At 51.0% G+C, this 10441-nt stretch overlaps 1 protein-coding gene across 1 annotated transcript; it reads right to left on the bottom strand.

The window, feature by feature from the left end:
• Positions 1-502: 502 nt before the first annotated feature.
• On the bottom strand, positions 503-1333 carry Percc1 (proline and glutamate rich with coiled coil 1). The gene has a single exon (XM_052197832.1). The coding sequence runs from the start codon at positions 1331-1333 to the stop codon at positions 503-505; it is 831 nt and encodes a 276-aa protein (XP_052053792.1).
• Positions 1334-10441: the final 9108 nt, after the last annotated feature.

Raw genomic sequence — 10441 nt, 5'->3', positions numbered from 1 at the left:
GCTCTGGCCCTACAGAGATGGGGAGGCCTGGCCTGGTTTTAGTCCCAACCCAGCTGCTCTTTGCCAGTGACTTGAATCTTGGGGCTGGCCTGGTAAAGAAGGAGAAGGGTGTACAAGTGATTGATAATTCTTGCCTGAGGTCTATTCACCTGCTACGGGCAGAGTCCTGAGGCCAGAGGCCTGAGGCCTGCTGCTGTGTATAGTGGGGTCTGGTAGCCAGATAGGCTTTGCTCTCTCTCTCTCTCTCTCTCTCTCTCTCTCTCTCTCTCTCTCTCTCTCTCTCTCTCTCTCTCTCTCCTCTCAGTGCCAGTGGCAACAGTTCCAGGCTTAGGATACATTCAGATCCTCTTGGGTCTGCTCTCCTCTTGAGGGAGAGCGAATTGCATGACTACTTAGATAGACCTACTAGGGCAGGGCCTATGCTACAGGAAGGAGGTGCTGGGTTGCTCTGAAGGTAGAAATGGCAGCTGCTGCCCCAGCACACCCCTGACTCGCCTACTCGCTAGGCCTCCGCTAGCTGTGTCCCCTCCAGGGCTTGGGTACCTCCACTCTGCAGCTCGGAGCCACCCTCAGCAGACCAGCTGGCCAGCAGATCACTAAAATCTGGTGTGCCCGGGTGCAGTAGGCCTAGTGGGTTGGGTACAGGCTCCTTCCAGAAGGATGGAGGCAATTTTCTTTGGGTCATGGGGGTAATATGGCTATACTTCCGTTCTAGCCTTAGTCTTCGGCAAGCCGATACTCTGGGCTCGGAGAACTGTCGAAGGCCATAATCAAAGAGCTCAGCCAGGGGCCCCAGGGGTGGCACCCTGTCCCCTCTGTGGCCCAGCCTGTGCACCTGACCCTCAGGCCCCCCAGGCAAATGCATCCTGAGCTCAGAAGCCTCCTCATCCTCTGGGGGCCCATTCTGGGCCAGGCATACCAGATCTGCATAGTAGAGATCCCGGGCAGAGCAGCTGGCTGTTTGGCTGTCAGCGTAGATGTCTTGGGCATCTGGGTCTTGCCCTGTGTCCTTGCGTCCAAAATACCTCTGGATGTCACCGCTGATGAGCTCTGAGAAGCGCAGCAGCTGCATTGGGGTCTCAGGGCTGCTGGGACCCTGAGGGGCTAGTTCTGAGCTCTGGGAGTCTGGGCTGCAGCACTGTGACCCCTCACCTTGCAGGTCCTGGTCTTCTTCTTCTTCCTCCTCCTCCTCTTCCTCTTCCTCCTCTTCTTCCTCCTCCTCCTCCTCTTCTTCAGAGGTTTCTGGAGCCTCCAGGTCTGTGGGCAGGAAGGACTTGTGTGACGGTAGAGGCAGCCGGAAGTCACAGACAGACCGTATAACACCAGCAGCCATCTTGTTGATATCCCCAAAAATCTGGGGGGGGGGTTTGTCCCTGGAGCAGCAGACACACGCTAGGAGAAAAGTGAGAGGATGGGTTAAGTTAGGGCTGGCAGTACCCACACAGCGTGGATGTGTGGCCCCAGAAAGCTGCTTCAGCTCTTTCCTCTCTCCATTCCTTGGCCTCCTGAGCTCAGAGAGGACCAAGCTTAGAGAGATGTACAGCATCCTCTTGGGTAGGGTGGAGCCGTCGTGGTACAGGGGAATCAGAGGGTGCCGTGAGAACCACCACAATTGTGACCACTCAGGCCACAGGGTAGGGCTGGATGCAATCTTAGAGGGCAGTACTTCCCAGACAGGAGGGAACAGGCGCTGTACAAGGTGTCTACCCTGTCCCAGCCTAGATCACTCTGGTGACAGGACCAGAAGCTACCTTGATGGGCTCAGAAGCCTGGCAAGTGCTATGGGGGAGCTTTGGGGGCTGTGACAGCCAAAAGGCTCCACCAGACCTGGTTCCTATGTAGCTGCCGTTAGCTACAGTCACAGCTTCCTTTCTGAAGAGGTTTGCAATTGTTTGGGTTTTCTTCCTTCCTTTCTTTTTTTTTGGGGGGGGGGCAGATTTGGTTTTTTTTGAGACAGGGTTTCTCTGTATAGCCCTGGCTGTCCTGGAACTCACTCTGTACACCAGGCTGGCTTCAAACTCAGAAATCCACCTGCCTCCGCCTCCCAGAGTGCTGGGATTACAGGTGTGCGTCACCACCGCCCAGCTCCTTCCTTCCTTTCTCTTCCTTTTTTCTTTCTTTCTTTCTTTCTTTCTTTCTTTCTTTCTTTCTTTCTTTCTTTCTTTCTTTCTTTCTTTCTTTCTTTTTCTTCTCCTCCTCCTTCTTCCATTGTTTTGTTTGGTTTTGGGATAGGATCTCTCTACACAACCTTGGTCATCCTGGAACTCTCTATGTAAACTGGACTGGCTTCAAACTCACAGAAGTCTGCTTGTCCCTGCCTCCAGAGTGCTTGGATTAAAGGCATGTATCACCACTCTTGGGTAGTAATTCTTGTTTTTTAAGAAAAGGGTATCAAGCCAGACATGGTAGCACACACCTTTAATCTCAGTACTCAGGAGGCAGAGGCAGGCAGATCACTGAATTTGAGGCCAGCCTGATCTCCAGACTGAGTACCAGGATGGCCAGGGCTACACAGATAAACTGTGTCTAGAAAAACTGAAGAAAGAGAGAGAGAGAGAAGAGGGGGGAGGAAAGGGGGGAGGGAGGAGGGTCACACTTGGAGCCTCGACCTGGTTCTCTCTTCCTGGCTAGTGACCCTACAGTAAATCTCAACCCTAGAGCCACCAGGCTCCTTCCCAGAGGAAGGGGGGGCAGGTATCCAACAAGGCATATCAGAAGACAATCTCTATCTGAGAGGAGGCCTGGATGTGAGTGGCTCCTTGGTCAGATCTGCTCAGGGCCAAACTGCCTAGCCTCTCTCTGCTATCCTGAAACCCAGTGTTTTGGAAGTAGAGGCTGTCCACTTCGGTGTCCTACATTGCTGGATCCTTCTGTCTCAGGAGGTGTCCAGTAATCCAGTAGTAGTCTTTGAGGATGACTGCTAGTGAAGAGTTTAGTGCAGACATATTCCCACTGGGAGGGATTCCCCCGAACCCCCCCCCCCAAGTCTCCAGTGGCGTGACCACCCCCCGATGACTCCAGCATTCACCCAGGCTCCTACCTGACTGGGACTGTGGTGCTCACTCAGCAGGCTCACCTCCCCCTGGGGTGCAAGCATTTATAGCTGGGCTCCGCAACTGCCTGAGGCTGGCAAATATTTGGCAACGGCATTGTCATCGCAGACTGGGCAAACAGAGCCAGTTTGTTTTAGCGCCCAGCAACCAGAGCCCCGCCGGGGGGAGTACCCGAAGACTGCCTCACCTGCTCGCAGCCTGCCGGGGGACCATGGAGTGTTTGCCTCAGGCCCAGCTGGCCCACACCCTGGACCCGAGGACCCTTATCTATACTGATGATTGGGGCCCCATCCAAGCTTTGTCAAATAGGCGGAAAATTAAATTTCATGCTATTTTGAGTTCTGGAGTACGCCTCTCCAGAGGACATCCTGCCTGCAGCGCGTGCTATAAACATGCTCTGCAGCAATAGGACCTGGAGCAAGGAGGGAACCGAGGCTATGCAGTCACTCGCTAGATCCAGGACTGGAGCTGATACTTGCAGACCTTGTAACCCGTTCCAAGCCCCTCCAGCCTCTGGGCTTTTGTTCAGCTAAGATTAATCATAACCGTGTCACCCAACCCAGTCAGGACTTTGAGAGGGACTCTCATGTGGTGGCCGCCACCCACTTGCCCAGAAACCCAACTGTACTTGTCCTCAGTCTGATTGAACCAACACGCCAAGCATCCTCGGTGGGTTGAAGACAAGGGACCTCCCTTCACCTAAGTGGAGTTGGGCGCTCCTCTCCAATCTTCCTGAGGCCCTTGGCCTCTCTGGTGGTGTATCTTCCTCTGACGTCCTACATCACAGATCACAAATTGGAAGTTTTAGAGCAGGAACATCTTCTCTGTCCTCCTGGAGGCCAGAGTCAAAACTGAGATGTCAGTTAGGCTGGTGCTGACTGGGGTCCTGCCAGCCACTTGGTGTTTCTGGTCTCAAAGCCTGTCATAACCATCAATGCTGTCATCTGCACTTGGGCTTTCACTTTTTTTTTTTTAAACCTTGGGACAGGTTCTTGCTGTGAAGCCTACAGGCTAGTGGCTATCTAAGTGCTGTCTTTTCAGGCATGCACCACCATGCTTGGCTGGCAACTCTTACAAAGATGATCCCCACTGGCTTTAGGGCTGCCCGAATCCAGCACATCCTCGACTTAACTAGTCACATGTACAAAGAGTTTTTCCAAATAAAGTCACCCTGTGGTTTAGAGTGGAGGTGTATTTAGTGTGGACACTATTTTAGCCGATCCAGGTACCCTCCAGGAAGAATGTAGCCCCTCAGAGCACCCAGCCTCCCTGAAGCAGCTCCCAGTGGCTTCAAATGCCATCTGCTATGGTTCCTCCTGCTGCTACCGGGTTAGTTCTAAGGACAGGAAAGTGGCCCCTCCCAGCATGGCTTTTACTACCTCAGCCTCAAAACGTTTGCTGATTCTCTCTAAGTCCAAGGCGTCACCTGGCCCAGGGGTCAAGAGGGATGTGGGCGTCACTCACCTTTCTTGGGTCCTTTGCTCTTGGCACCGCCCCCATTTTAGGCAAGGACAGCACCTTGATTTCAGTGAAGTCCTAACCTCCAGTCTAGGCATGTGTCACCTGACACTATGGCCTTCAGCCTTTTCCTGCCCCCTGAGCCCATACTTGATGGCTTCAGTGAGTTTGTAACTCTTGGAGGGTAGGAGGTTAGGGAAACCAACCCTGAAGCCTGCTCACTGCAGTCAGGACCCCCCTACCCAGCACAAGTAAGCCATAGAGAAATGAAACATCCTAAGGATGAGCACCTCAAAGGGCTGGGCTGGATCGGGGGTGTGCTAAGATTGGTAACAGCCTGCCTGGCATGTCCAAAGCTCAGGGTTAGATCCCCAAAGCCATATACGCTGAGGATGGTGGTCCATCCTAACCCCTGCAAGCATTGGGAGGTGGAGGCAGGAGTTTCAGAAGTTCACAGTCATCCTTAGCAAGATTGAACCACACTAGGCTTGAGAGCTGTGGCAAAACAACCTGTAAGCAAGGTTGGCACCCTGGTGTGAATGTCAGGGAAGCTACACGCATCTGTGGACTAGGTTATCTGCTCGGAGCTGTGCTGCAAGGGCCAGGCCACCTGCAGGCCCTATAGGACCCTGGAAGGCTGGGGAAGGTGGTGGCATGGCATACTGACATTTTCTGCCTCTTTTCAGGCAAGAAACTTGGGCCACATCCCCAGTGAGGACCAGATGAGACTTCTACTGTGGACTAAAACAAGCCTGGTTAGTTAGTCCCAGTTCCATGTCCATTCTGCTCTGGATTACATCTACTTCTGACCCTACAGTCTGACCATGCTAGACTCCAGGGTCTGAAACCACTCGCCAGTCTTGGGGGCAGGGGGCGGAGGTTACAGATGCTCTGAGCTGAAGCCACATCACCCTCTACTGCTGCATGTGAGAAGGACAAGCTGGCCCAGGAAAGAGATGGGGACAGGTTGGGCGATCTAACACTGACAGATGGGCCTGGGGGTCTACAGCTGCACCTGGCTGGGCAGGCAGGGATAGTCAGGGTCCCAGGGTGTGCTCAGAAGGGCATGTGGATTGTGGCCCGCATTCCACCCTGAGCAGCCCTGGAGACAGGAGAAGACATACTGAGGCTGTGAGTGCAGATTGCCACCGGCTCACTTGGTCAAGCCTTGAGCTTTCTGAACCTTAGGTTGAGTGCTCCAGGAGGAGGAAATGAGACACAATTCTGCGCTGGAGAAGGTCCCACCTTTATGAGACCAGAGAATGAACTTTGGAAGAGCTGGGTGAGAGGACCAGCCGAGGTAGGCAGTCTGTCTCAGCAAATGGAGAGAATCTGGAAAGACTCAGCCACTGTCAAGGCGCTAGAATCCTTGAGGTCGATACAGAGGCAGAGGTGGGAAATCAGAGAAGACTAGAAGATGCTGTACTTAGAAGATGCTCTATTGCTGGCTTTGAAGATAGAGGAAAGGGCTGTGAGAGAAGGATTCTGGGATTTTTCAGGAGCAGACCCAGTTATTTTTGTAGTCTCTGGAATGTTATTTGATACCTCACTTTCAGGGCCAGTGAAACTCCCCTGGACCCCAAACCCTTCTAGGAAATCCCATCTAAGCACACAGCTGAATTTATAAGCATTGATACAATCAGAAAACCATAGTAAGGGTCATGGCTCCAGATGGGCCTAGGTGGGTTTGTAGGACATTATTGCTGGCTGTGAGATATATAAACAGTCTCCCAGCATGGGAAACCCCTGTGTCATTGTCCTAGTTGAGACCATGCTTTGGCGATCTCATGAACTCTAGAGCCAAGACCTGGGTGTGGCAACACTTGATTGTAATCTTAGTTCTAGAAAGGCAGAGGCTGGAGGATCCTGTGGTCCAGATAGCCTAACCTTGAGTTTCAGACTAGTGAGTGACTGTCAGAAAATAAAAAGGCAAGGCTGGGTGTGGTGGTGCACACCTTTAATTCCAGAGCTTGGAGGAAAAGCCAAGTGGATCTCCGTGAGTTTGTGACCAGCCTGGTCTACATAGAGAGTTCCAAGATAGCCAGAGCTACATAGAGAGAGACCATGTCTCTAAATACATACATACATACATACATACATACATACATACATACATACATACGTGCACGCCACGCGGTGGTGGTGCACGCCTTTAATCCCAGCACTTGGGAGGCAGAGGCAGGCAGATTTCTGAGTTTGAGGCCAGCCTGATCTACAGAGTGAGTTCCAAGATAGCCAGGGCTACACAGAGAAACCCTGTCTCGAAAAACAAACAAATAAACAAAAAACCAACCAAACATACATAAATAAAAAGGTAGACAGTACCTGAGAAACCATACCTAAAGTTGTCCTCTGGCCTCCACATGTATTTGTACACACATTCACAAGCACCCCTCCCCACATACATGCACACCCCACTACACATGTACCCTAACACACAACCATACATACACATATACAAGCACACATGCAAGGAAACCAAAGAACACCAGACAGAGGCTCAGCAGCTTCCTGTGTGTGGAGAGACCCTGTCCTGCAGGAGCGGATGGGCAGTCACTCCCCAGGGCTGCCACTTCCCCAGTGCTTGGGTTTCACCCCTCTCCCCATACCATCTTCCCCACCTTGTCTAAGTCAGGCATCTGGATAGCAGGATAAGATCTTGGACAGCTTTAGGTCCTGGATGGACCAAATGCAGACATGCCGGCCAGTGCTGGCTGAAAGAAGGCTGTCCACTGGCAGTCTTGAAGGACTTTGTCCTTATCCTGGAGTAATTCTGGCGCTCTTTGCTCCCTGGGAAGAGGCCATGGAGAAAACCACAAGCTAGGATGGAAGAGTCTAAGAAACCAGAGCAGACAGCTGTCTGGGAAGAGAACCCTAAGAAAGGCCTATGGGGCTGGCATGGGTATGGGAGGCCTCAGCAGGGAAGCCAGAGAAGGGTCTGCTGCTTAAGTCCAAGCAAAGGGGAGGCCATCTCACGGGGCAGACCTAGCATGCTAATGGACAGAGCATCTGGGACTCAGAGGGCATGGTGAGGGAGCCATCCCGCATATTTCATCCATGCTGAGCTGTGAGCTGTGTGGAGGACAGAGCAGGTATCCCGTAGGGAGGGGTTAAGCTCTAGCTTTTGTTTCTGGTAAGGCTTGGTTGGGGTCTCTGGGTCACTGGAGACACACTCAGTGGCTGGACAAGGCCAGGCAGAGCCCCCCGTCACCCCATCCTAGTCATCTGCCATTTGGGGACCCTGGAGGAGGCTAGGGCTGAAGCATATGTCCCAGCATCTGCTCCTAACTGGGATATGTTGGGGTTGGGCCCACAAAGACACTCTGCCCACTGTCCCCTCCCCACAGCCGCCCCGCCCCCACTCATGGTCAGGCCTCAGACCCTGGGAGAGTGGAACTCTGCCCTTACAGAGGAGAGGCTCAGACCTGCCAGCCCCCAGGCACCTGGCATCTATGTCCCTGGGAAAATCAATAGCTCCAATATGTCAGCTCTTAAGTGGAGCTACAATAAATTACCCTGCCATTAAGCCCACTGATGGCTACTGCCGCCTCTGCCTCCCATTAGTGAGACATTAGGCTTCCTGTGAATTTCTCTGTGTGCTTTGCAATAACGAGGACTGAGGTGTGGGTTATGTCCCTGCGGGGTGCGGCAGTGGCTCCACATACAGTATGGTGGGATATCGCATCTTGGAGCTTCTTCTGTAGGGTTGCGTCTTCTACAGATTCCTGGCCAGGCTCCTGTAGCAGAGCCTACCAGGGAGAGCAGTTCTTGGAAGGAAGCTTGTGAAGGAGCAGGTGGCTGAGGAACAGGGTCCAAGGCTCTGCGCTGGATCAGATGCTATCAGGAGCAAGATGACGAAAAGTGGTGTCTGTACCAGTTGCTGGGTCCTGTGGCTGAGCACCATAAACTTGGTGACTTAAACAACAGACATGTGTGGCTGGAAAGATGACTCAGCACTTAAGAGTACTAGCTGCTCTTAGGAGGACCTGGGTTCTGTTCCCAGAGCCCACATGGTATCTTACAACTGTACCCAACTCCAGTTTCAGGGAATCCAGTGCTCTCTTCTGGCTTCTGTGTGTATGCACCAGGCACACACACACACACAGTGCACATACATACATACATAATACATACCTACATCATACATATATATGTACATAATACATACATTGCAAAACACATACACATAAAATAGACTTAAATTTCTTTTGTTTTGTTTTTCTTTTTTTTAGATTTATTTATCGGGCTGGTGAGATGGTTCAGCAGTTAAGAACACTGACTGCTCTTCCAAAGGTCCTGAGTTCAAATCTCAGCAACCACATGGTGGCTCGCAACCATCTGTAATGAGATCTGACACCCTCTTCTGGTGTGTCTGAAGATAGCGACAGTGTGTTTACATATAATAATAAATAAATCTTGAAAAAAAAGATTTATTTATCTTATGTATATGAGTACACTGTAGCTGTACAGATAGATGGTCATGAGCTGCCATGTGGTTGCTGGGATTTGAACTCAGGACCTTTGGAAGTCAGTGCTCTTAACTGCTGATCCATCTCTCTAGTACTTGTTTAATTTTTTTTAAAGATTTATTATTTATATGAGTACACTGTCTTCAGATCTGTCTTCAGTGGGATCTCATTACGGATGGTTGTGAGCCACCATGTAGTTGCTGGGAGTTGAACTCAGGACCTTCAGAAGAGCAGTCAGTGCCCTTAACCTCTGAGCCATCTCTCCAGCCCCCCCTTGTTTAATTTTTCAAGACAGGGTTTTTCTATATAGTCCTGACTGTCTTGGAACCCACTCTGTAGACCAGGCTGGCCTTGAACTCACAGAAATCTGCTTGCCTCTGCCTCTCAATTGCATGTGTCACCACTGTTGGCTCATTTGATTTTTTGAGACAGAGTTTCTCTGTGTAGCCCTGGCTGTGCAGAAACTCACTACACAGACCAGGCTGCCCTCTGCCTCTCAAGTACTGGGACTAAAGGTGTGTGCTATTTCTGCCCAGCTTAATATTTGTAAAAATTTAAAATAGAGTATTCCCAATGGTCTGGAGGCCTGAAATTTCAAACACTCCTTGCTACAGTTTTGGGAGATTATTCCTGATCTCTCTCCCTCCTTTTGTAGCTGGGGCGGGGTTGGGGGCGGATCCTTGGCTGCCACTTCCTTTTATTTTTTTTTTAAAGATTTATTATATGTAAGTACACTGTAGCTGTTTTCAGACACACCAGAAGAAGGTGTCAGATCTCATTACAGATGGTTGCGAGCCACTATGTGGTTGCTGGGATTTGAACTCAGGACCTTCGGAAGAACAGTTACTGCTCTTGACCACTGAGCCATCTCTCCAGCCACTTCCTAACTTCCTAGGACTCTCCTGCTGCCGTGTGCCTTGCTTTCTCTTCTGAACACTCATTGAAAATGCATTCTGAAAAAAAAAAAAAAGGCATTCTGAAAATCCTGAGAGTGGACTTACAGTCGCCTATTTTCATCATTTTGTAAACATTTCACTTGCAAAGACCAGACAAGGTGCCAATCTTGTTTTCAGGCATGGGAATACTGTTCACTTCAGTACAGCAATGCCAGCCCCAGGAAGTATGTGATTTGATGTGTGTGTGTGTGTGTGTGTGTGTCTAGGTGCAGGGAGACTAGAGGTGATATTCCTCAGGAGCCACTCAGCTTGTTTTTGAGACAGGGTCTCTTACTGGGACCTAGGCCTTGCCAGTTAAGCCGTACTGGGTAACTAGAGCGCTCCACAGATCCCCCTTTTCTGCATCCCCAGAGCTGGGATTACAAACGTGGGCCATAACACAGAGCTCTTTATGTGGCTGGTAAGGCTCAAACTCAGGTCCTCGTGCTCGCATGGTGAGCACTTCACAGGTTGAGCCACTTTTCTTGCCAGTCTTAAAATGTCTTCTACCTCTGATCTGAGTCAG

Source organism: Apodemus sylvaticus, chromosome 10 (assembly GCF_947179515.1).
Source record: "Apodemus sylvaticus chromosome 10, mApoSyl1.1, whole genome shotgun sequence".
Lineage (NCBI taxonomy): Eukaryota > Metazoa > Chordata > Mammalia > Rodentia > Muridae > Apodemus > Apodemus sylvaticus.
Note: the sequence above shows the minus strand (reverse complement) of the source record. Positions and strands in the feature narration are given on the sequence as shown.

Coding starts and splice junctions, on each gene's coding strand:
- Percc1 (XM_052197832.1), bottom strand. CDS start 1,333: ATGGCTGCTGGTGTTATACGGTCTGTCTGTGACTTCCGGCTGCCTCTA.